The sequence below is a fragment of the Pelecanus crispus genome, chromosome 8, assembly GCF_030463565.1.
Source record: "Pelecanus crispus isolate bPelCri1 chromosome 8, bPelCri1.pri, whole genome shotgun sequence".
In the NCBI taxonomy this organism is placed as follows: domain Eukaryota; kingdom Metazoa; phylum Chordata; class Aves; order Pelecaniformes; family Pelecanidae; genus Pelecanus; species Pelecanus crispus.
The window spans coordinates 36759789-36787396 of record NC_134650.1 but is presented as its reverse complement, the minus strand read 5'-3'; the positions used below and the strand labels follow the sequence as shown (position 1 = coordinate 36787396).

Sequence of the window (27608 nt, the reverse complement as noted above, 5' to 3'; positions counted from 1 at the left end):
TTTAAGATAGTTTGTTTTTTTTTTTTTTTTTGCCTTTTTTCCCCCCAAATAGTTTCCCTTCTGTCTACGGATATCTTTAAAGAGTGCAGAAAAGCATTATTAAAATAACAAAAATTTTAACAAGTTTATTAGCTGATTAACATTAGGTTGTATAGTCATTAAAGTGTGACATTTTCCACTGAGCAAAGAAATGTAAGAATGAGCTCTCCCTGTTCAGATGTCTGGCATAGTAGCAGGTTTTTGCTTTTTTTTTTTTTTTTTTTTTTAATTTTAGTAAGTTCTGAATACAAGGAGGCAGCTTACATGAAAGGGAACTTGGGTGTCTTCGAGGATGGTTGATTCACTGCTAAAAGCTTACAAGAGCTGGAGGAAGGGCAGACAAACACTAAGGCAGACTTTGTGGTTTCTTCAGGTATTGACATTCCAGGACACTGCAACACACCTGTTTGTGCTCACAGCACAGACATAGAGATTGCTTCTGCAAAATTAACAGTAAATTCATGACTCTCCCCTCCAAGGAATGAGCCGGGGAGCCGGGAGAGAATACTGTCTTGCAGAATACAAAAGTTAGGTGCTTATAAAGAGCACCAGTCTTGTCTCTCTCGATGCAAGGCTATAAATTCCAATAGTGAGGGCTGTTAAGATTTCTGTACACTTCAAACATCAAATTTTCATTAACCCGGATTTTTTTCAGTTTCTAAAAATAAAACCTTCTCAATGAAATTTCCACTGAGTTACCAAATGGATCAGTACACAAAATATGTACGATATATGTAAGAAATTATGTGAAGTTACACATCTTAAAATAAAATACAGTGTTAGCTGTTCAGGGTTGTTCCCAAAATATAGCAGTATATCTATTTCAACTTTAAGAGCCTTACAGCAGTGATAGTTTAAGGCATAGTATGATCAACATTATTTTATTATAGAAATACATCTCTGTAACAGAATTAAATATACACTTATTTCTAAGGTCCTTCATATCTGCACAGTATTAACCTTGAAATATAATCTTGCTCCCAATTATAATTAACTACTTCACACATACAATTCTATGTATTTAAAATTACCTTTAGACACAAAAAAAAAAAAAAAAAAAAAGACACTAAAACCTGTAGCCTTAGATGCAAACAACAACCCGGGCAGTGTAATGACTACAGTACATGGCCTTGCAAAGCTGGAATGTACCTAAAAGGTTTACAAATGCTATGAAAGCAAGATCTCTTTTAAAACTACATTTCCTTTGATGAAATTAATTCTGTTCACAAAAGCACTTGGAAAAAATGAGTGAGCAGTATTTATTGAACATAACTATGACTCTTACTTGTTACACATTTTGCCACAAGCCCTTCCTGCTATTAATGCCCTTGAGGAGTTTGAATCTTCTGCCTCTGGAATGCACAGTGTGAAACCAATTTGCAACTGAAGAGAAAAAAAATTACTTCAATTTAATTCTTCCTTGTTACATTTCAGTAAAGCCAGAGTCCTATTCCTTGTTCTTTTTAAGGCACTCCCCTAAAGGGAGTCCTAGTAAAAGCTCCAGGGCAAAATATAGCCCATTTAAAGGAAAAAAATCTTTTGACACTTTGATGTAAACTTAACTGTTCACTGTGAAAGCCTGTTTGCCTTCACAGCCAGGAGGGTCCAGTGGACAGCAGAGCCCAGGTCCACCTCAATTTTACAACTTCAGTTGATAACTTTGGGCAACTTGAATTCCTACAGCAATAAACAGACTTCAGAGCACTCGGGTATTTACAGAGCAGCAGCATCAACCTCCTTGTTAATTCCTATATAAAGCATTTTAGTTTGTCACTGCGTCACGGGGGAGCTGAAGCAGAGCTCTTGTTAGAGCGTGGGGGAGCCTGGCCAATGCCCCATCCATTGCAACAGGGCCAAGCTACCACACAGCAATGTTCTGTCTTTCTGCACCGAGCCACTCCTGGTTAAGCAATGTCACCCTTCTTCCAGGTAAGTAACTAGCTTCCTTTTAATTACACTCTAAAAACCAAAAAAGGCACCAGTTTACATTTAAGTGTTGTACAATCCACACAGTGTCAGCTTTGAAAATGGCACTGATCTATTTCAGTTCTTAAAAGAAAAAAGCAAACAAAATCTCTAAAAATAAAAAAAATTTAAAAATTATTTATACATCTGCACCTAGGTAGCAGATTTACAAGCAAACTTGTGAAGCAGATTTTATTTCAAAATAAAATAGAAATCTGACCCTGACAGTTACCAAGTGCTCAGTGCTTCCTACTGCAGCCAACGGGCGCTGTGAAGCCTCAGTATCCTTCAGGGCACACCCAAAGTGGTATAATCATAAAAATCCCTGAAAACAGAAGGGAAAAGGGGAAAGAGAGGGTAGGGAGAGAGCAAAGAATTTTTCAACCTTCACAACATCACTGTGAAGAGAATGTAACCTATGACAACACAAAAAAGAAATGTTGCTGCAACTGGGGCTCAATGCGCTCTGCTTATACTGAACACTGCTAATCTCTTATTACTATGCTGCAGCAGATAAGACACGTGGTATCATTCTGGGTATTCTACACAGAAACTTTGGTTTTAGTGGATGCCTCAAGGTACATATGGCCATCAAAACATTTCTGAAGGAAGCAAAGGAAGTGAACAATTTCTATAAAGAGGAAGCTACAAAGGATTTTATTTCCTTCTAAATATTTGTAATTAAAATGATTAGATTTTTCTTAAACTACGATGTCTATAAAGACAACATTATTTCTAGTTTAGTACTCATAGTTACAATGACTGGTGCCCGCCCCAGGTTCCAACAGCGTTCTCTCTAGTTTCAGTAAGACCACTTGAAAAGCAAAGAAACACTAATTCCCTGAATGCAGAATGAATAAATGCACAGAAGAAATACCAGAGGATGGAGACGTCTCCAAACTGCAGCAACACGTTCTTGCTCTCCTAGCCCCTGACATCACACGCTGGCCTACTTCTGCCCCACTGGAGTTTCAGGAATAGCAACGAAGACAAAAACTTGTCCCATTTAGTCTTGTACTGTACTCCCTGGGGGATTAAAGCACACTGGTTTTAAGAGACAAAGTTGAGAGCGCAGACATACCACCTATCATCAAAGTGCACTGTCATACAAACAATGAAGTTACAAAATTTACAGGGCCAAACCAAAAGTTTTTATTAGCAAACAAGTAAAGATTCATCATCACTGGTGTTGATTTCAGAGAGGGGAGTAGAGGACTCTAACATTGGCACTTCCACAGAATGGCAACAAGCCGCATGAATACCCAAAGGCTCCTCCCGGTATGAGTTAGGGCAACATCGGTTTTGTCCATCCACTTGGATATGAACATTTATAGGGCTGTCTGAATAAGCAGACTCCCACTTTTTTAAGGGTAACCTACATGGCTCTTCACTCAACGGATGACTTCTACTTAAACTACTGCCCTCTGGGACAGTCCTCCTGGATGCTGACCCTCCATGGATCGTTTCTGTAACACTCTCAGACAAAGGATCTCTGAAAGCCTTTCCTGAATCCACTTTACTGGACTGCTTAAGCTCACTGCCAGAGGTCTCAGCACCTAAAGATTTATCAGTGTGTCCAGCCTCAGGCTCTGCATATGCAGCTGTGCAAGTATTCGGTAAGACATCTGAAGGCGATGGCTCTGTGATTTCAGTCTCTGGCTGCAAGCTGCTACATCCAGCTTCTTGTAGGCCCCTGGCTGGGCCATGGGCATCTGCCTCTAAACTAGGTCCTTCGGGGGAAGGTGGAGGACTCTGAATAGTCCCATCAGCACGGTTGATGATTCCATCACCCAGCGTAGTCTGTGAAGTGCGGGCAGGCGTCAGGAGCGGGATCTGTCCTCTCACCCGAGGTCTGTGGAAGAGTCTGTTCCAGAGCCTGCCCAAGCGCCGCCGAGACGAGCTCCGTCTTGACGAGTGTCGTCTCATCTGCCTCCTCATAGCTGTTCGAATGTTCTGCAGCACAGAAGCCTGCAACACAAATGTTACAAACTATGATTTCACACATACTCTCCTAAGACTTCTCCTAAACCCTCTTCTTTCCACCAATATCTCCACCTTACCAGAATTCTCAGACTTGACCCCTACACTTCCTTGTTAAATGCGTATTTTCTAATGAACTATTTAAGAACACCAAAGACAGCTCTGCCTGTACCAAAAGGCTCTCCCTTAAAGTGTTTCCTTTATGAGTTTGAGCTCTACTTGTCTGCCCAGGAAGATGCTCCACTCACACAATCAGATCAGCACTAAAGAACCAGAGTGCAGACCACTGAGTCTTCTGTCATCAGCAATAGCAGAGGATCCTCAAAGCTGACGACAACAGCAGAGAAGAAAGGCCAAGGCAAACTACTTCTCCACTTGAGCAACAAACTGCAAGAGCTTTATCACACTAGGAACTGTATCACAGTTGGATACTTTTGACAGGGCACAGGAGATTTTTGAGAACTCAGCAATGAAAGAGAAGAATGACTTAATGGCTTCCCAATGTAATGTATCTGTAAATTAAAAATAATCCCAGAATTTCCCAGAAATACTGCTACAGACCTTACTTTCTTATCGCTTCAGGCACATTCACAGCTTCAGCTTGAAAAGCCTTTTTCCTATTTACTTTCTGACCTTTCTCTCTGTCTCTGTTCATTCTATCTTGATGTACAGCAAAACAGCATGTGCTTATCTCACTGCTGTTCCCTAGCAAACACATTTAATGCGTTCAAAACTACCCACAGCACCAAGATGCGTAACTGCGGTTCTTCAGCACCAAGAAAACGTACACATTTTTATATGACTTCCATGTAATTAGCACTGCTACTGAAAGAATACAGTCTCAGATTGATTCTATCTAATCTATAGTAGTTTGGCTGCTGATAGGTTCATTGGCACTTATGTCTCCATACTTGTGATGCATTGTACACAGGGAAGTCTTCAACTGGGGGGATAAGTCCTTGTGCAATCAGCTGCCCGTAGGAGGGTGGAGCTTCCCGCCGCACAAATTCTGCCTCAAGTCGCGTCATCTGGGTCTCAAATGCTCTGCAAACAGAACCAGAGGGAAAGCATGGAAGAGAAGTAACAGTCAGTTTGTCCTGCCTCCCTCACATTAATGTCCAAAAGCAGCGCAGATGACTTCACACTAGCAGCAAAAACGCAAACCTTCAACTAGGCTCCATGAAAATCTTACCAGGATGCTAAAATAAACAAAAGGAACAGGACTAGAGGGTATAAGCATCAGTGAATCAAATCAGCAAACTCTTTGGTGCAGTCCCAGGTTGGACTCTGTGGCAACTGAAGTTTTTTCAATCGGCCAGCTTATGCTAGTAACAGTGGTAACTTGTTCAGCAAGGGCCCAAAGGTTATTTTTGGAAAAGACAACATTAAGAACTGGAAACAATCACACAACAGGGGCAGCTTGCAGCTGCGGAGAGCTTTGGCTGCTCTGCCAGAACCGAGGCACCGAGGTTCCCAACATAGCACAGCGGCTGGTTTCCAGCTCTTTAATCATGCAGATTTGATCAGGAGAGAATGTAAAGCACACTGTGCTGAAAACACAAACAGTGTCAGCAGCACGGCGCAGAGCCGGTGCACATGGCAAGAGACGGGCTTCAGAAAGTCCCTTACGACTCTCTCCCAAAGGGCAGAACCAGGCTTGCACAAACACACAAAACACAGACACGGAAACACACACACTATCCATACAGCAAGGCGTATAGGACCGGGGAAAAGGGGCGCAGCTCACACCGATGGGAACAGTGAAGGTAAACAACTCCTGCTCAGAACAGGCCCCACAGCAGCAGGACATGGCTTTTAGCAGAACTGAGAACTAGAGTATTTGGGGAGGGCAGGGGGAGAGTTAGTTCAGATTCAGCAGACTTCACTGTAACAGTTCAGCATTCGGTTTTTGGCAGTGCAAGGGGTTTGTTGCAGGAGGAGGAGGTGGGAGAGGAAACTGCTCAAAACAGGTCTGATTTAAGTTAGATACAGGTTCTGCCAGGCTGCGCAATGAATGTATATTTCTCATAGATCACAGAAGAGCTGACGTTCCCCTCACTGCTTCCGAAAATCTTAACTACTCTTAAGTGCTGTGACTGCTATTTAACTGTCATCAACTCCTTGGATCGATTTCACAGTATTTTGCAAATTCTCTGGCTAACAATCAACTTTTTTCCCTTTAAAAAAAAAAGGAAAAAACCCCACAGCATCATAAGAGCAAGATGCTTACCTGTATTCCCTAGTCCTCAGAGAATATAATTTAAATGCACAACCCAGCGCTATCACCAGCAGCAAGCAACACACAAGACTCCCGATCAGAGCAGCTGTGATGACCTTCCTGGGAACGATCACCAGGCAGTTATGTTCATCGCTTCCATCCTGGCAGTCTTCTTGGCCGTCACAGCGCCAAGTCTCAAAGATGCACAGATTTGTACCACAATGGAAGTTTCCTGGCTGGCAAGTAAAGCAGTTTTTTTCATCCGAGCCATCTGGGCAGTTCTTTTGGTTATTACAGCGGTCAAGTATTGAGTAACAAAGCCCACTGTTTCCTTCACATGGGTATTCGTTCTTCTGGCAAGCGGGACAGTTCTCCTCGTCCTTGCCATTTGGACAGTGCCACCAGCCATCACAATGCTGCTTATCTGTGAAACACTCCTCATCGCTTCCACAAGGGTGTTCCCAAGGAAGGCAATAGCCTTTCACCTGATAGGTTGCATTGAACCCATGGCCAGTGCTCTTGGCGCGGGCATGATATGAGACAGTGAGCTGGCCCTTTGATGACTCCACACTCACCGAATGCCTGTTGTTGCGGTACGAAAACGTCTGCATTAATTTATCGCCTCTCTCTTCGATGCCATCATATACCCTTACATAGTCGTTGTAGCCTAACTGCAAATCAAGCTGCAACAGAACATGTCGATTATCTTGTGTGTCCACGTACCATGTGCAATGAAGGTCTGATCTGCTGTGGTCAGCACGGAATAAGTCTGGGGAAGCAAAAGATCCATAAAAATTACCCAGCCTTTTGCCACAGGAAAGATCAGGACAATTATCTTCGTCCGAACCATCGCTGCAGTCCTTCACTGAATTACATCTCAGCTCATTCATCAAGCACTTGGTGGAGTGGGCTGCACTGCACTGGAACATTCCTGAGGGACAGATGCTGGACAGAGGCTCTGTTGGAGGGACAGTGCAGTTTCTCTCATCCGAGTTATCACCACACTCATCCATGGAATTACACTTCCAAGTACTGGGAATACACTTTCCGTTGGCACAACGGAATTCATCTGACTGGCATACAGCCTGACCTATCTTTCCTGTGAAAGAGGGCAAGGAGAAGAAAGTCAGTATCAAAATTTTTGGAACCATCCAATGTCACTTTCTAACATCTACTACCCTCCATGTCACAAGTCAATCAGTCAGGCCAGTATACTTCAGGAATACTCTTAAAAAGCCAAGCGGAAAAAGTATCAGTGTTACCATGCTAACACCTTACAGTCATCAAGACTGGCCCAAAGTCCTGTCAACAAATAATACTACCGTCTTCAAGTTTTGCCAGGGAGACTATAAGTGAAGCCAACAAAACTGTAAGGTTTTACCTCTAATATAAGAAAGGCGAAATCCCTGAGCCTGTCCTGAGCTTGATGCATCCGAGTGAAAAAATATCCAAACATGGTCCCTTGCAGAGATGAAAGACGGAGGTATGGAAGATCCACACACTTTGTACTCCTCCCTCTTGGAAGATGGGCCAATCATCAACCAGTCTACTGCACACTTCTGAGAGTCTTCCAAATCAAAGTTCTTAAAACTGTTTGGAACAAAACAAAACACAAGTTACAAAGAGGACATGTATCTGGAACAAAGCCAAACAGAGAAAAAAAACAGACTGCAACAGCTGACTTTCTGCACCAAGCCGTGCTGACAAAAAGAGATCAAATTCAAAGACAATGAAACACCTACAGTATCTTGAGTACATATAAACAGAGCACTCAAATTCCCCCAATTTGGAAAAGAACCCATCTCACAGGTGTAAACAGCATGCCAAGTAGCTCCAAAAGCTGAAAGGATAATTCCTCTTTTACTCAGAGTCCTTAAACAAGCTTCCTAAAATACAGATATGGGTAAAAGCAAAATTCCAGAATACATTATACAGAAGGTAGATTAATTTCAGCAGTCTTTTCCAACCTTAAAAGCTATGAAACTATGGGATGAGAGGAGAGACTACCATCTTGGAAAAAGAACAATAGGGAGCAGTACAAAGAACCCTAAAGGGATAAATACAAGAGACAAAAATCAACTCTTCAAGCTATGGATAGGCCGGGAGAGGGCAAGAGAACAGGACTGCAAGGGGTGGAAATGGAACCTGAAGTCTAACACTATTATTTTTTAATTCAAAGACTAAAATATTCCCTTTCTGGGAATGCAAATGCAGACCAAACAAGCCTATAAACTTTTACAGTCAAACCTCCAGCCCTTCCGCTGACCCAAGCCTAGTGATTATTTAATAGTAGCTTACCTAGTGCAAAGAGGTGCCCCAACTGTTTGCAGACCACTGAACACAAACAGGTGATACTCCCTAACCTGTAGCTCAGGAACCATGCATTCAGTAATGTGCAATGACAACAGCATTGCACAGAGAAGCACACTCATTAGGAAAGGGCACACTGTTCAGAACACTTAGAAATTAATTTTGGTCCTCTTTCATATAACTCAGCTACACAAAACTAACTCAGTAGAAGTTTGCGCATACTCCGTAGAAATACCTAGACAGAAGTTTCAGAAAGGCTGAAAAGCTGCTACGAAATACAGACCTCCTTCCACAAAGGACTTTTCACAAACATAAAAGACAAATTCTTTGAAAAAGATAAACAGAAGAATAATCGCTGTGTATTTACAAAAGGCTGTCAATGCCTGCCAGGTCTTGCCATTTGAAGGTGAAAGGGAAAGAGCAGCAACTACATAAACTAGCCAATTCATTTAAGCAGGAGACCCAGCCTACACACACCTGTAGGTTCTGCCAAACATATTGGCTTAATAACGCTCAAAGAAAAAAAAATTATGAGCAAGAGAATGAGAAGTAAGAGAGCACTGAAAGTGTTAAGTTAAAATGGAAATTAAGAGATGTCCAACAACAGATGTGCAGGCAAGGACAATCCACCCAGAAATACGTCCTTCCTCTTTTCTAACTCTTTTTCTCCCACCATGCTCTATGCGTCTTCCCAGCTGGGAAGAAATATGCCTACAGCACCTAATTCTTTGCTGTAAGTGATCTCATCAAGCTTCTGAAACCAGCAAATTTTGCAAGGAAGTTTTAGACAACTGTGTAGTCAGAATGAACAGATTTAAATATTCAGCCATGCAAAGGTAAGCTAAAGAGTATCTGTCCCAGGTGTTCTGCAAAAAAAACTTTTTAATGACCAAGAAAGCGTATGAACAGGCACTACAGCATAAAAAGGAATTATACAAAGCATCAGTGAAACTATGGGCACCCATGTCAAGTCTGTTGCAAGAGATGCGAGACAGCATTACTGAGCTACCACATCGGTTTTGCGCTCTGTAACTCATTTTGGCACCAGACATCAACAAGGGTTTCTATCATCTACTTGGAGGATTGTTTGTAGGTGTTTCTTGTCATAAAGACTTTTTGGATAATTAGAAATACCTATTTGCCCAACAATAAAAATTTTTAAGAACAGGGAACAGTCACTAAATCAAGAAATGGAACCTCAGAACCGGGAAGAGGTAAGGGGGAATGACTTCTGCCTGTGCGATACAAACAAGATCATTTACTAAACCTTTTGATCTCTTACCTCTATAGTTATTTTAGATGTACAAGGACCAACCTTAAAGAGCTAAACATTTTTTTCTCCTATCCTACCCAGTTCCCGGCACTCCGGTCAAGTCCCACAGCCACTCATTTTCCCCACTCTGCTGAAAAGAGCTATTTTTGTCTGTCAGGTAAATAATTCACCCATCGTGTTGTTACACAACACAGACTGCACACACCCAGGGGAGAATTTGCCTATAATAATAAGCTGTCTGCACCTTATATTAAAATGCATTTCCTTCTAGGAAAAAAAAAAAAAAAGAAAAAAGAAAAAAGAGGAGGTTTAACACTTTTGAGATTCCATCAAAGGAAGAGTACAGAAAAGTTAGCTACACGCACGTCTTGTTTACAAACTCTTTTGCTGATGACGGTGATACCCCTGGAAAGCCTGCATTTGTGTAGAATTAACAGTATCTTCTACTTGCACCTTAAGAATATAGTATTGTACATTGCTAATAAAGGGCTTTTTTTGGTTTACTATAAAGGGTGTGGAAGGGGAAGAAACTTTAGTTCCACCTTCCAAAGGCAGAAGCACAGGCACACAGAGGGTAACTGATTTTCCTGAGTGTCAGCTGTGGAATAGATTCAGAGCAGAATCCCACACTTCTCCACTAAGAAATCCAAGCTTTAACCACAAAACCAGCTGAGTACAAGGGTGATGAGGCAGAATAGACTTGCAAGGAAGTATCATCTTTACCAGCCTCCCTAAAAACACCATGCCTCTCAGGGATGCACAACCTACTGAAACAAGTGCCTTGGTATTCAAAAAAACACAATACAGAATATTCACAAGAATGAACTCTTTTTAAAAAACAATGAGCGTCTTAGTCACAGGTGCCTAGGAGTTTCAAACACCACTGAATAAACACAATTTCTCTGCAAATACATAGCAGTTATAAAATTTCTTCTCCTAAGGGCAAAAGCAAAGTCAAAGCAATTATGTTCTACCTCACGCAAACTAATCAACAGACATATTTTGAACAAATTTTGCTTTAACTAAGGTATTGGCACTCCACTCCAGCATCCTTTTAAGTTATATTCTCTCCACTGGATGCAAATTTTGCCCCATTTAAATTGATGGTGATATTACTCAACACCAAAAGCACGATATATTTGAATGAGCCATCAACAAGCCTTACCACAAAAATCACTCCTTTGTAGCGAAAAATGAAACAATATGAATACATGTGTGCACACATAAGTATATAAAATTGGATTTCATTTTATAACGCATTAGCAACAACAATGTATTGTGTCAGAAGTTTCTGCCACACTAATCTGACATTAATAGCCCACTGATTTATTTTACCTAAGAGTCCTGAATAGCATGTTCAACCTCTGCTACTTCATTTCTTTCATCATCTGTAATTAGATCTAGTGCTGCCATTGTTAGTCTTCTGAAGAATAATTTAATCCTGCTACCCACAAAATAGAGCACAGGGACATTCACTTATTCAGTTGAACTTTCTCAAACGGGGATGCAAATTTTTCTGTCAAAAGGATTAGCCCAACAGTTGAAGACTGAGGGTATACAGTGGAAATAAGGGACAAAGTCTTGTGCTCCTACTGCTTGTAGGACTGTACAAACATCTTACAGTCTTTGGAAAAGTACTGAATGAACTCTAGTTACGGATCTTGAGGGAGGTCTCAGGCCCTTTGTATCCAAAACCCATGTCATTTTCCATGATTAAAACAAGAAACAGAATCAAGTTGTCCCGAAACAGAGAGTACTAATGGACAATGTCATCCAGACCTCACGCAGCACCAGTCAGTACTGCCGCATTTTTAAACATCTTGGGCAGGGAAGCACGAGGTATGGGAGGAAAAGCAAGAGAAGGTAGAGGGGCCGCTGGTCCATTCTGCCATAATCCGCTCCAGCAAACCACTCTGACGTGTCTGAAAGAGCGGGATGTGCACCCAGAGGCCCATCCTACCACGCAAGCTGCAGGGCACAGTGGCTCTGAACTCCAGCCTTCGCCCCTCAAATACAGCCTTCCCCGCCGCACTGCTGCTGCGCCCTGGGATGCCAACATCCCCTTCACCCGCAAGCTTCGCTTACAGGGCAACGCTCCTCCGCTCTGGCATCTCCGTGCTGGAGAACAAAGGGAAGGAGAACCCGGCTTTCCTCCAGGCTTTTTTCCGCTCCATGACGCGAGCGGACAGCCCGAGTTCAGAGGGCAGGGAGAGGAGGAGTACTCAGGCACAATACTACATGAATCAAATGTTGGTATTTCGAGTACTTAGAACTACAATAACAACAAAGTACAACATCCACCACTAAACCACAGAACGTCCTTTAAAATGCTTTGGCCCTCAGGCTGTTCTCACTGTTACCTGTGGATCTCCAACCCAATACAGGAATAGAGGAGGAGATTGGTATAAAAGATCAAAATTATCAGACCAAATTTTGCAGGTTTTCTTTCTTCTGAAAGATGCTATTCAAAAGCACTAACTCCAATTATCTTGCTTTTGGAACATCTCTTCAACAGCTAGTTCCTTTAAAAAAAACTAACTGTATACAAAAGTACAAGAGTTTAATAGTCTGTTAAACACTGGAAGCATTCAAACTCTGAGGATCAGAATAACTCAATGTGAACTAACAAATACAGCATGAAATCTGTTCTTACAGAATTCTGCAGAAATAGGTAAAATCATCTGATTTTTCTTTCAGTGGTATGATACTGAAAAAAGGTTGCCTCCAACACTGAGCAGGACTCCAGGAGCTTACAGAAAATTACAGGATTGGCCATATATCAGATCTTGCCTGTAAAATTACTCAAGTGAAGGAACAGTAGCCTACAATGGTATTTTCCTATTAACTGTCAAGTATTTTATGTCACTGGAAAGAACGTCATTAAACCAGCTTATCATAAATACTCATTTAGACTCTGAAAATATGAAAAAAATATGTGCTACCTGCAAAACTAATGCTTAGCAGAGCTAAGCTTTTTGCCATCTGCACTGAAAGGAGCAGTAGCAGCTAGAAAAAAAAAACACTTCTATAAATAATGTAGGGAATTCCCTACAATGTTCTTAACAAGTTAAGCATGAGCAACTACAGATTAAAGAAAAAAAAAAAAAAGCATTCTTAATAACTGGAAAAGGACAAACATGGGATGCTCAGGAAAATGAACAAAAAAAGGGTAAACTGTCGGAGACCAAGCAGATGTAAAATCTGAGTGAAAGTAATTAGTAAATAAATAAATAAATAAATGTCCGATTTGGCCCTCTAAACTCATTAAAAAATGGGAGAATAAATATTATGGGTAGATCAGTAGAGCACAGTCCCAAAATAAAACAGACCAGCCAATTAAGCAAGAAAAGTTACTTCTATTTGCCAACCTCTCACAGCAAGTGCAGGCTGTGAACAAGTGATGACTTAATTGGCTCATTAAAAACTTCTGCTTAACCACTGAAGCACAAGGACCTGGAAGTCAGGACAGCTCTATTCTACTCCCAGCTCCCAAGCACCAGCTAACTGTGTAACCTTAGGCAAGAGACACAGGGGCTGTGTTTTCAAAAGCTGAACACATGCAACTGAATGAAATAAATGGCTATTGTGAGCTTTTGCCAATGAATGTTAAGTTCTGAAACGCTGTGAGTTTGGTAAATAGACTATGAAGCTGCCCCTTTACTTCTTCATACAACTACAGACTAGCAAGCCTTTACATGAATAGGCCTCAGTTTTACTCAGAAATTGAAACTCAGATGGTATCTGAAAATTTGTGTTTTCAAAGCCAATGACGTGACTCACTGAAGCGAAAGCCAATGAAGGTGATGCCCCTCACCTCAATTAATAAGAGACAGCTTGAGTGGATCACTACGTAGATTACTTTTCAGTACTCTTCAATTCTGAACACGGAGAACATTTTACTCTCAGTCCCATAAATTTCTATAATAAAATGCAATTCATTTATACTCTGGTTAATAACAACCATCAGGTGACAGCAACTGCTAAACAAAACCAATTTGATCTTTTTCTCAGATATGAGGAAACATACACATATAAAGCCTGTAAAGGATGATACAAAGGCAGTTACTGCATATGACATCTTTATCTGACCTTACAGGATTTTTATGTAGTCCTCTGTGAGAACAGGCATAGAAATAGAGAAAATGGGAGGAAAAATCAAGTAGTTTCCAAAACAGTAAGTGAAAGACTGGCTACCTGAATCTAAAGCGACACAACATAGTCCTGGAAAACAGTAGCTACACACTTGTTCCCAGGTCTCAACAGCACCATTCCATCAGACACGCAAACTTGGAAGAAAGTATTGAAATGTGCATAATTAACAAAGAGGTATAAGCACACAGAACATGTATTTCCTGTACTTGTGAAGTCTCCCCCAAGGATTTCTAAAAAGTAAAGTATAAAGCAAAACAGTAAGCATGGAAATGTGAGGATACAAAGAAAATCAATACACACACACAAAAGGTAGATATTAAGATAAAGCTTCTAAAGGACATGCCCACAGGAGCCAGCATCTTACATCCACATGTAGGTCTGGGCACTGTTCTATTGAAAGCTGCTGAATAATAGGTTTATAAAAAATCACTACTGACTGCAAATGTTTTAGAAATCAAAACTACTTTCAGTTGCAATTTTATCCCTTAATGACTCCTGCCGTATCTCAAATATGATGCTTACATAACATTGCTGTCTTACTGTGGATGAGAAGTCAAGATCAAAGGAAATGCATCCAGCATAACATAACACAAAGGAGGTGGGGGTTTTTTAAACCTTTCAAAATCCAGGTGTTATGACAAGAACTGTGTTTGATTTTCCTAGGAAAATTTAAAAAGCTGCTGTTTTATGCCCTTATCAGCACACTGTTAGGACAAGAAGCATACCCAACCGTCAAGAAGAAAAAATGTTTGTATTTGAACCCTCTTTCCCAGTTTGCCTATATCATGCTAGCCTAGGCAAGTCAGCTGCTTCTTTTACGTCCTTGGCATTACGAGGGCTACAACCTTCTAAAAAAGTCCTCTGATGCTGTAACATTTTGCATTTCACACACTGGAGTGAGTCATTCCAAGTACATTTATAGTCAGAAATGTAACACCACAACACTACCCCCTAGGATGTAAACACATCGCTCCCATTGTTTGCATGTGCATAGGAGGGCAGGATATGGCAGTGACAGAAAACAAACCCATTGAGAAGAAATCTTTCAAATCGTATTGCTATGCACACATCTAAACAGCATACACACATTATTACCAGTTTCCTCATCTTACTTTCCTTTATTTCTTTAGCCTCTGTTACACTCGTACTTGCAGAAGAGAATCCTAATTCTAACTGGGAGCTCAGAGATGTTTTCATCGCATAAATTGCAGTACTATTCTCCAGAGCCAAGTCCTGTGTCTCATTTGTATGCTGCTTCAGAGTTTCCAACAATCTCTGCTTTGAAACAAATTCCCCAAGTCCAATACAATTTAATGGGGTTTAAAAGCGTGTTTCTATTTATGGATCTCAAATGCTGGCAGGTATCTACTTCCTTACTTTTGATGAGTAGTTCCTATTTTGAACTACGGATGGTGGAGCCCTCCTATTATTCCATCTGTGGCAGATTTGTTTTTAATGGCTGAGCATCTGCAGTTGAAGAGGTTTGCAGTCCTTTTAAGCAGCTGAGCAAAGAATGAGCAGATGGTGTCAAATACAACAGTACTAAAAACCAAACAAAACCCCCTTTCCTAGATTTTTTTTTTTCCTTTTTCTAAGAAAGAAATTCTTGGTTGAGAAGGATACTATGGTTAGCCCAGAGAAATTAAGCACATTCACAGTATGCCGATATTATAGCCTAAACATTCTTAACAAACCATTTGTAACATATTCTAGTCTTTTCTGAATAGTATTTTTATAGAAAGAGCGGAAATTGTGCCACAAATGCTAACTATTATTTAATTCTGTTGGAAATCAGTATTAAGCAGAAAAGCATGTGTCTTTTGGTTAACAAGTAACAATAAGTGATGATTATCTTCAACTGCCAATTAAACATAGCACCATTTCAATACATCACAGAAAAAGCCGTTTTTGCCCTAAGAATTTTACGTACCCCACTGGGGCTGTTCCAGGTTTTATAGCCTTCACCTATTCCTACTTATAAGCAATGAAGAGAAGGGGGACTATTTAATGTGAGTAAATGTATCAGTTTCCCACCTCCTCATCTATCAGAAGTGGATGAAATCTCACACAGGTATTGTGAAGATAAATATATTAAAAGACTACAAGTGACTTGCATATATAATAACGGATGTCGGAAGTAGCCTACAGAAACAAGACACAGTGGAACGTTTCTAAAATGAGAGGTGCCCAACCTGCAATCATGCTCCAGTGTCATCAACTTCAGCTTCCTTCATTCAGTAGCTCTGACAAACAGCCTCATACTGGCGTATCAGATAAGAACTCACATTTTGTTTCATTTCAGCAAAGCAATCCTTTATCTCCAACGGAATATCGAAACATACCTAATTGTTATCATGTCTCCACGATCTCCTTGAATGTACCAGCTGCAGTTTACAGCTGGAGGATAGTTCAATGGCCAAGAAGGACTATAGATGACTCCTCGTCTCTCCGTGTGCTGTTCCAGTTCTCCACTGCAAGCTGCTGTTAAAAAGGGGGTAAAAAATATTCTTGTTAATGCTTCGCCTAATCAACAATTGACATTAGCTACAAGAGCTTTCATCAATTTCTGGGGACTGCAGACAAATGAGAGTCAACAGTTTTATCCTCTTACTACTTTCTTCCCTGCCCGTGTTTTTAATTAAGACACCCACTCTAAGCGTAGGTAAGCATAACCTGCATTTCAATGCAGGATCAATCAATAACCTTGTATGAATCTACCAAAGGCTACAATCAATATTACTGCATGGATCTACCAAGAGGACGTAATACAGAAATCCTTCTAACCAGCTTCCCGAAGCCTGGGTACGTCACGCAGCAACTGAAGAAGATCCATATTCGGTGTAAAGTTATCTAGAAGCTCATTTTGTTGTAACACATTGCCGGACATGTTGTTTATTCTCCTAACCATACAACAGACCTGAAGAGTTCATAATGGTTAAAATAAATCCCCAACAAAAAAGAAAAAAGTAAACTGGACTCCAATGTCAAATATTTTCATTGAACGTTACTAAGTACTCTAAATTCCTTCTGAACTCCCATAGATAGGAGAAATTTTCCAGACAGGGAAAGGAGCAAACAGGGCTAAATAAAGCTCAATATTTTCAAAGCACTTTCAGCTCTTCCTATGGAAACCAGCAGGCCAATTAAGGCTACATCAAATACTTACAATTTGTAATTAAGCAATTCAAAAATGAAAGTGAAATGTTCAAGGACAAGTGGGAAAGCTGCTCTGATGGGAAAATGTACTCCCAGCAGACTACAAGAGGGGAAATTCTGCGTAACACAATAGCTATTCTGAACATTCTCCAAAAATATTTTTAAAACTATTTTTAAAACAAATTACTATCTAGAGCATGACTTGTGGATTGCAGCTGAATATTCCAATTTTTGACAGAAGCTTACTTTCTCGTAGCTTAAAAAGGTGGCAAGGAAAAAAAAGGTTGCCTATACCTCAAGTTTCCCATGCGCATACGCATCCAAATATACTGCATTATAAATCACAGATTTGCAGTATTGCTTGAAATTCAGCCACATAAATGCACCATTTTCAGTTCACAGTTGGGATCAGATTTAGCCGCACTGGAGGGATGGGGTGAAGCAGTGCCGGCAAAGCTGCCTGGCTGCAATCAGGTCAGTTGGCAGGGCTGCCTGCAGAGCTCCTGGCTGGGGCTGGGGCCAGGCTGCAGTATCCCCCCACCAGTAAATCTGTGCCTGGTGCTGTTCTGTTTGTACACAGCAAGCACTTCTGAAGTGGGAGCCACAGGAATATAACAAGCATGAGGTGAGCAACTTACCTGAGGCAAAACATATAAAAAGCCAGTATTTTTACCCTCCGAGCAGGACATTCCACTGAAACGTATGCATATAATTCCTACTAGTTTAAAAGGCCACAAAAGCATACAGAATACATAAATACAGGAAAACATCTGTTTTCCAAACAAGTGTTTTGCAGTAAAGCAGTTACGAAACACAGGAACATTTTTGTCATCACATTTCTAAAGCCAGAGAGGCTCCACGCTAGATGCTCGCAAAATACTGAGATGCAGCTGCAATTACAGAATTGTGGAAGCAAATATAAGATCTGCAGGACTTTTCAACTCTAGCTCTCAGTTTGTTTAGGTCTATAAATGTGCTCCTCCACACACTTGTCACTGCATCAACATATCACAGCAGCATAAGAGGACCTAGAGCTAGCAACCACATAAAAGGAGCTGGAAAGACTGCATTTCGTAACTGCCAGATTACTAAAACTTCTCAATGGGAAGGAAACAGAACGCCCAAAGCAGAAAGAGCAAATACACCAGACAGCACTATCCAGAGGCTTCCAGCAACAGTTCTGCAAATATTTCTGTTCCCCTTGTACCAAATACTGTTCTGGATTAATATCCCTTATTCATAGCATATGCATTAGAACACAGAATAGAATCATAATTACACAAAACTTATTTTAGTTTCCATTCTGAAGAAGTCCCACTGACATGCTGGTGACTCCACATGAGCACTTCCACTCGCACATTCATCAATGCGGTTAAGCAGAGCTTTCATTCTCCCAAATACTTGTTTTTCAGTTTTAGGAAGTAGTTACAAGGATCCTGAGCAATAGTTATTTGAAGCATCCCAGCTTTTTTGGAAGTAACATCGCTAGCATTTTTTCTTTTGCAATGATGTATAGTTTCCTAATTTGTAAGCAGTGAATCTGCCGTAACGTGACAGTTTAGGTTCTCAGTGAGAAATGCTTTTTCTTATTAACACTGCACATCTGCTATGAACGTGGGACATGGAAAGAAGAACACACAAAAGAAAAATAATTTCTGTTTTAACAGAAGAATTGTAGCTGTGAAAATCTAAGGACATAAGCAAGGTAAGGGCCGCACTGACACTATATGCCATTTTGGGCAGTTCACCTGGCAACGGTCGTTGTTGCTCAATACTTTCCCATGGCTTTACCCCTCTGACACGCAAGTGTTTCAGACTTGCCCTACTCAAAATTAAAAGGACAACTGCTTTGCTCTTACAAAGGCTCCTGATTTGCACAGACCACCAATCTGAATTCATATTGCCAAAACATAATTACACTATTTTGTCCCCAGTTCCCTAAACCTACTGGAGCAAATAGGGACACACAGTCATCCACCCCCCAAAACTACTATTGTGTTTACCCAAGCCTCACTTAATTGCCGTGTGCTTCTGATGCCTTTCAGTTCCCATCAATGCTCATTACTATCGTATTTGCAATAAATCAATAGATCTTCTCAAGCAGTCATCTGCCTCTTTACTCCTTGTGCACTGACTGCTGTGTGGCAGACAAGGTGAAGTATCCGACTGCTGCTTTCAGCAGCTGTTCTTTCACCTGCATTCCTTCTGAAAGAAATACCTGTACTAAACAAAGCCTTCAGTGCTGGCAACAAAACAGAAAAACCACGCAAGGGCAGAACTTCATACTGTTGGCATTTCAGTGTCGATGCAGGGGCCCCACTTCCCGCCTCAGCTCCTGGCCATGAAGTTGGCAGGATCACATACGTGCATAAGTATTGTGCTATTACGTTGGGCTGCAGCATGACAGTGTGATTCCTTAAGGAAAATAAACAAAAGCCTTTTCAAATTGCCAAAAGGCAAAAGGAAAGGGAAGTCTCTAAATAGAAAGGTGCAGTCCTGCATTCTGAAGGCCTTATCATCAACGACAACACACGAGGAGAGCGGTGACAACATTTTTTCAACAATTGTTGTGTAACTCTTTTTCTGCAGCCTTTCTGGACAAATACAGAAGAAAAGCCCCAAACGGCTTACATTTGCCACATTTAGGATTACTGAAAAAACATAAGAGAATACCAATCCGTGGATTGGCAAACCAACCCACCAAAAATCTTACTGAGATGGTGCTTTTAAAAAAAGATAAATTCTCAAGACAGACAATAATGAATCTTTTATAGATTAAAAAAAAAACCAAACAAACTTTAAACAAATGCCAGAAGAGGTTTGAGTTCAGAGAGTTTCTGTCAAGCAGGTATAAATCTTAATGAGGCTCTTTCTGTAATAATCAAATGGATTTCTTCTACTATAAACAGCAGTAGATTCCCCCTGCCAGTTAAATATGCCACAAATACTTGCCAGAAAGTTTCCAAAACTTTACATGAATAATATTACTCCTATTTTTGCAAAAGCGACTGTAACAGGACAGGCGTCGAGCTCCACCAGAGGACAGCGCTGGGGGCACTAAGCTGTGCAGGAATACATTTTCAGATGATCCCAGCAGAAAATAAACCCTGCAGTTTCACACTCTTCTGCGACGCCCCAGGATCTGCCCCAGTCCCAAGGGACACATCCCAACCCTCTGCTCCGGGATAAAGGATGGTTTGCACCTGCCACAAGGAACCTTCTCTCAAAACCGAACGCTTGGCAACACACGCTTCCTCAGTAGCTACGTCAGGGTCAGCAGGAAACTATCCCCGAGTCCTCCAAATGCTCTCTCAAGGAGGGCTTGCACACATTGCTTAACGCAGATCCCTTACGCCTGTGGAGAAAAAAGGACTAAGGCTCCCCTTCACTTTATCCAGTCTCCAGCAGGCTGCTTCTGCCCCCAGTATCAGAACCAGCAAAGGCACGGCCCAAGGGTTCAACTCGCTGATCTGACAAAATCCAAGCTCACGCTCCACGGGATCCACAGGCTGAACTGGCTCACCACGAGCCCGGGAAAAGGGGGCTCAGGGGGAGGACCGCTCCCTGCCAGCAGCAGCAGCTTTTCTGGCTTAAAGTTGTTGTACAAATACAGCCAAGATGGTGGCTTGACCTGCATTCTCCAGAACTCATTATTTCTGCTATTACTTGCGTCTTGAAAAGAAACCGCACTGTACCTTGTCATAGAGATCAACTCTGTAATGAACCGCTTTGTCAGGACGTGTTTAGGACAGCGAGCATTCCTCCCAGCTTTTACCAGGGCTCCCAAGGAGCATCTCCTGCGAGACTATTCCTGCAGGGTCACCTGCCTTACGACTGCACGCTCCTAACCTGTTATCCTCCAACGCACAGGTAAGAGAAGCTACACATGGATCACACTACTACAATGACCTTTTACGATCATTTTTCTCCCACACTCCAGTTACGCTGTCAGGAGACAAAGTAACTCAAAACTACATCAAGACAAGAAAACATGAAGGCTACAGTACTCTGAGGTTTCCAGCATACTTGAAAGAACAGAAGCCAAATTTTACAGCTCTGTTTCTAGCAAAAGAACAGCATCAGAAAGCAGCAGAGCCACCTGCATGAAGCATTATGGATTTCAGGCTGAGACAGTATCACCAGCCTAGGCCAGCCTCTGTATGATTACTCAAGTAACACTTGGTAAACTCATATACCACACAGCCAACGGATGGCAAACTCCACTGAAAGCCAAAGAACCATCCAGGCAGAACAGACTAGGACGTAGATGACATTCTGGATTTTTTCCAGTGAAAGAATGGAAATACTATGTTGCAAACAGCATGTCCTATATGGTTCATCCACACTTCCCCTAAGCTAAGTTTAAGGAAGTTACCTAATCATAAAATTACTACCTTTTCCTGATTTAAACCTTCTCTCAAGGGCCCCATGTTGACTTGAAGACTCAAGCTCCCACATTAATCAACCCACTGCCTTAGAATTATTTCCGTGTTTTCCCATTTCCTTTCCTCCTGTTTCCCTTACTTGGTTTTTCTGTTTTAATTTAAGTTGCAACCTCTTTGGGCATAAAGCATGCCTGCCAACGCGACTGTGGATTGACAGGCGCAAGAGGGCCCTTATCACTAAGAGGACCCTGATTGCAATGTTCCCGTAATGTCAGTAAGTCACAGTACTGCTATAGAGAAGGAAATTACACTAAGTGCTGCAATTCTGGTTGAATTTACACTTTGACATTCATGAGACATTTTTAACATTCTCGTTTTAGCTCCCCTGGGAATGGGCCACTGTGCCTGCCTTGATATTCCCAGGCATATTTCCTAAACATAGAGTTTTCCCCTGAACATATCAGCACGTACTATGACCTTAGCCTCAAGCTTACGATTTTTTCCTAGCACAGTGACACTGATGGATTCTATAACCCCAGGAAGTCCTAAACTTCCTAAAACGTCATTGTTACTCTCTCTCAAACAAAGGTCACACTGTTTTGTTAAAAGATGTCTTCATATGGGGAAGAAACAGTAACAACTCAAAAGAACAGTAAATACAAATAAAAAAAAATATGTCTTACCTAATGAGGTAACAGCACTTTCTATTTTCCCAGTCAGGAAGAGATTCACTGTGTAAAGACAGAAAAAAAAAAAAATGTTGATACAGGTTCCAGTGGCACAGGGTGGCAGTCAGTAGTTAACCATTTCTAGGTGTTTGCTGGGGTGCATGGCAGTCTTCCAGCAAGAACTTTGCTTATCTACACAGGCAAGTCACGTAATCAGCTATTATCCTTCACTGTAACTATAAGAAAAGTCAACACACAATGTTAGTTTAGCATCTGTCAAATACACTACCAAAAGAAACAACTGCCAATCTATTCTAGGTTGTCTTCTGTAGGATTATTTTTAATTGGGGAAGACAGAAGAACAATTACACTAAAACATTCATCATAACAGCTAGTCACTTTACCTGCTTAAGTGCTGGAAAATAACTAATGAGATTGTTATCTTTAAATACATCTCCTCTGCATAAAGCAAAGTTTGTTCCTCTCAGGTAAATGTCACCTTGAAAATAAACTGCTAAAGCTAACATGATTACCTTGACTAATCAAAGGCAATGAAGTTTTCAAAAAGGTCCACTGGTAAAATCAAAATAGGACGAGGCGGTGCTTGCAACACACACCTGACTTACGAATTAGTTTCCAAATATTCTTCACATTCTCCAAAGTCTCCTCTGACAGTATATACTGTTAGAGTGATCTGGTAAGAGTAGTTATTGCAAAAAAAAAATTTCTCCTGTGTCATTGTTGCTGCAGCAGTCAGCGTCAACATGTAGTTCCATGAGTATCCCCATACATTATTTAAGGCACTTCTCTAACAATTACAGCATATTTCACTACCTGCTCTCATTTTAGCAGTATTCTCTAATCTACAAAGACAGCCGATTAATAAAATGATAAATGTTTAAAAGAATTAGAAAGTTTTAAAAGGTTACCAAAACTTAATTTACAACATCCCAGCCCAAGCACTCTGGCTTTATTTTGCATGTATTAAGTCCTAAATCTTTTTATAGTCGATCTGTTGGCAGGCATTTACCAAAAAACATCATTAAAAAATGAACAATAGGAGAAGAGAGGAAGCGAAACCATCCCTGTTCCCAACAGTCACTTGGGAAGCTGCTGACAATTAACACTATTTATGTCTCAGAGCAGCACGTACGAGCGTGGGCCCCCATTGTCTTTGACACCGTCCAAACACATCCCAAAACAACGACCCTTGCCCTGACCACCTTCTGGTATAACGTAAACCAGCACAAGAGGAAAAAAGTACCTACCGCTAAAGGGGTGGAAATAGAAAAGCTAACGCGATCCCTTAGCTTCCCCGTTCAAGCCCAGTCACAGTTTTCAGTCAGCGGTGGATCTGAACTACCACCAAACTGCAGCAGCCCAGGTGCCTACGGCAGTCCTTCCCTGACTTACGTCTGGATGTCCGCAATTTGGACTTTCTCCTTCCGGAAGCCAGAGCTCCAAGAGCTAAATGCAGACAGCGATTTCGGCAGGTGCACAGACTGCTGCGGACCGGCCCTGCAAAGCAGAGAGAAGCACCGCTCCTGGCGTCACCCGTCGCAGAGGACCTCAGGGCACCACCACAAGGGCAAGGGCAGCGACTTCTCGCTCCTTCTAAGTGTAGTAGTCTTGTAGTAACGCACAAGGGAAGGAGGGCAACTAAACGGCAGCGTACGTATGCTGTGGCTTGAGAAGAAACAGGCCTGCGCTGCACATTTGTGTTAATAAGCATTAACACGATGTTCAAAGGACCTTAACAGCACTGATTTTATTACATAGTTAATGTACAGTAACAGTTGTTATACGATAATAACAATGTGCCATGTCATTATTTCCTTTGTTTCACGGTGCTAGCTTGCTCGGCTAGGTCAGTAAGCGCACCTAGGAGCAACGCTACCGCCCCGTACCAGAAAGCTCGGCTCTGTGACAGAGCAGCATGGCTGTTTGTGACAGACCACAAACAGATCACAGCAGTAACGGCGACACAACGTTTTCTCACACGGTATTAAAGCGCCGCTATTGCTGTAACCATAGCAATATAGTCATAAAGACTGAGAAGAAATTAACCAGTGATTAAGTCACAAATTTAATTTCATGAAAACTAAAATATTCTGGTTTGCTCCAAAGAAAGTACATGAATATACCCTGCATAACTATTATCACCACAGCTGAACGGAGTGTTTGAAGATGCACTGTATGGAAACGTCTAGGTCTGTACTACCATTCTACAACCTTTTTCCGTGTTTCCTACCCGCACGTTCCCGATGGCCATAACAGAACGTGAGCTCCCAAGTAGGGGTTCCCTCGCATGGCTGATGAGAGGCCCCGTGCCCTTTAAATGGAAATAAGCAGCACGAAGACAAGAGGTGTGATAGAGCGGAATCAGCCAACTCAGAGCCACGTTACTTTCTTCTGAGGACTGGTAAACAGGCAGCCCCGGTTTGCTACCAGAAGGACAGAGTTAGAGGCACCTTTGCACACCAGGCCTGGCAGATACCTAAGACAGACAACCCCCAAAAATGTTCTTCTACCTCTGCAGATGAAAAACATCTATTGGCTGCTGTTGCAAGTTCTTTGCTCTCGTTTTCAAGCTCTTTCACGCTAAGCAGCCAGCAGTCCGGAACAGTTCCTTAAAATAAAGTCTAAGTTTCACATCGGGTACTTTCCCCCGCGACTGAATAAGCTTACAGTTTCCAGTATCTGTTTTCCTCACTCTCGGTCTCACTGAAGACCGTCAAATCAAACCACAAGAGCGCTGTAAACCAGCTTTTTCTGAAGCACTCAGCTCTCAAGAGCGTCAGAGGCCCAAAAGAAAGAACAGCCATTCCCTGCTGGTTTTCTTGTCTCTTGTCAGAACAAAATCTTGTCAAAATAAAAACAGGTGAGAGGCTAGGGCTATATTAGAAAGTTTTCTAGGTGCCCTTTTTCTTAACTGTTGGGCAGAGCCAGAAAAAAACCCCAAGCGGTTGGGAAAGCCAGAAAAAACCCCAAGCGGTTCAGTTGGCTTCAACTCCATGTAGGAAACTTACTGTGCCATTCATTTGGATTGCTAAATAATTCTCCGGGTGAGGTTTTCGGCTGGGAAAGCGGTTATTTGGATCAAAAGGGAAATTTACATCTTGGCACCTCTGAACCAAATGACAGCTACCAGGCTTTTCCCACAGCCAGAAGGAGAGACCTCAGCTTCGCTGTTTTAATTACTTCCTGCTCGATAACTTTCTGTGTCCTCCAGAATTTCCCAAGAACAAGAAACAAAATGGCCTCACGAAAGAACAGTTGCAACAGATCCAGTTCCAGTCTTTGGAGCAGCAGTTTACGGACGAGGTCGCACGTGGCAATGGCCAGCGGGCAGCGCGGCGATACAGACACCAAACACCACGTACAGCCCACGCCAAAACAGAAAGTGAAAGAAAAGAACTGCAAGAAGCAAGAACCAAAAACAAGGACGAAAGGAAAAGACAGGCAAGCAGGAAGTAAAACACAAGCACAGTTAAAGCAGCAGCATTATATTCTTATGGGTTCACTGAAGCAGAATACCTCAAAAGCTTCCCACCTCTCACGTTTCTCAACTTCCACTACTGTCAGTTGTGCAAGGAATAGGAATAATACATTCCAGCTGAAAAGAAGAGCCAGACAGTGAAATTCTGGAAGTCATAGAAAGCAGAAACCTACCAAACTTTCAACCTGGCATTAGCCACAGCTAAATGCAAGAAGTGTTCTTACTTAAAACTCTGGGGTTTACATAATCTTTTATTATTTTATTAGTAATTTTAATAATAACTGTGCTAGTTGTGTTAAATAACAAAAGCTGTAACAAAGGTCTGACCAGGCCGCAAAAAAAACCCCCAAGAAATTCGGAGATACGGCAGAAACTTGTACCTTCCTCTAACTTTCTCTAACTAAGTAAACAACGCAGCACGCATTACCCTCATGCTGTGCACATCTCTGGCATCCCTTTAAGTCTTGCAAAAAAAAGTTGCGCTAGTGAGAACAGATCTTCAAACTGTTTCGTAGTTTAGCTAGCTTCTTACATTGCGCTGCCATTAATTAAAACAGATACATTTGAAGTAACTAGCGCAGCTTTTAAACGTCAACTTCCTACATTTTTTTTTAGGCAAGCGCCGATGTTAAAAGAACACTTTTACAAAAATAGAACAAGCAGTCTGGCCACACAGATACCCACTTCTGGCCATTTACATGATGAATACTAACTGTCATTTGGGATTATTAAAAATGAGCTGTAATCCACTTTATTAGCAAATAGCCGTGGGTTTAGCACATTCTAGTCGGAGGAGCCGTAATAGTTTACCAAATAACTGTCAGGACAGTTCAGAGCGGCCCCAGCCGCGCTCAGCCGCACGCAGTGCTGCTGCCAACGCCGCTCCACCAGAACCTTTTGGCAGCACGCAGGAACGGAGCAGTCGGCTTTAATAACTAACTCCCAATTTCTACGCGCCCCTGTGAAATATGCGGGGCCTTTCGCTCGCTCGTTCTAGTCACAGGCGTCAACGCTTTTCCCTAAGAAGAAAAAAAATCTTTCCTGACAGCAAGGGCTGACAGACTGGAAAGCAGTAATACGCTTCATCACGTTGCCATAACTTAACACCTGCTGCGAAGCAGAGCGGAGAGCAGTCGCTTCAAGCAGCAGGGAGGGAGGAGGGCAGCGCAGGGCGGGGGGGGGTGTTTTGCACCCCGCCGCCCAGAGAAGCGAGGGGCAGGCGAGGAGCGCGGCGGCAGGGCGGGCAGTTCCGTGACCGCCGGGCAGCCGCTGCCCGCGCCGCGCCTCGCAAGAGTTAAAACTCCGCAAAAGGATAACGTCGAAACTTTCTTTTTTTTTTTTTTTTTTTTTCTTTTTTACGGCGCTATGCGGGGTTACGGCAGGGGTTTCGGAGCCAAGGGCAAACCGCTGGGTTGGGCAGGGACGGGGCAGCACCCCGCTCGGCCTCCCCGCCGCCGGCGAGCGGCCGGGCACGGCGACCCGGGCGGGCGCCCTGCGGGACCCGCGCCCCTCCCCCCCCCCCCCCCACCGCCCCGTTAGGAAGCGGAGGGGCGGCAGCGGGACCCGCCGCCCCGGCTCGGGGCGTCGTCGTCCCGTCCCGCTCCCCGCCGCGCCCGGCAGCTGCCCGCAGCCCGGGAGGGGCCCGGCCGCAGGTGCCCGGCGGTGCCCCCCGCGCGGGGAGGGGAGCGGCCCGGCCGGCACTCACCCAGGCAGATGGCGGTGAGCGGCGCCAGCGCGCCCTGCCGGAGCTCCGCGGCCGCTGCCTTCTCCATGGCGGGGCGCCGCCGCCTGCCCTTCAGCGCGGGGGGAACCACGGCAGCTCCGCGCCCGCCTCGCCTCTACGCCGAGCGGCGGGAGCCGGCGGCGCGGCCAGCCCGCGGTGCCCCCGCAGGCCGGGGGGCCGGGAGAGGCGCGGGCGCCTGCCGCCGCCGCCGCAGCCCCATGGCCGGCCGGCGCTCCGCGC

At 42.8% G+C, this 27608-nt stretch overlaps 1 protein-coding gene across 2 annotated transcripts; it reads right to left on the bottom strand.

The window, feature by feature from the left end:
- Positions 1 to 26: 26 nt before the first annotated feature.
- On the bottom strand, positions 27 to 27417 carry LRP3 (LDL receptor related protein 3). Of its 2 annotated transcripts, none has more exons than XM_075715816.1 (7): positions 27351 to 27417; positions 22162 to 22209; positions 16280 to 16418; positions 7584 to 7792; positions 6215 to 7301; positions 4896 to 5028; positions 27 to 3972 (listed from the first exon to the last, which is right to left on the bottom strand). In XM_075715816.1, exons 1-7 carry the CDS (start codon positions 27415 to 27417, stop codon positions 3160 to 3162), a joined length of 2496 nt encoding a protein of 831 aa, XP_075571931.1. In that variant the 3' UTR covers positions 27 to 3159. The 2 variants fall into 2 exon arrangements, with proteins under 2 accessions (XP_075571931.1, XP_075571932.1); XM_075715817.1 differs by lacking the exon at positions 27351 to 27417 and adding an exon at positions 25176 to 25467.
- Between the last annotated feature and the right edge of the window lie 191 nt (positions 27418 to 27608).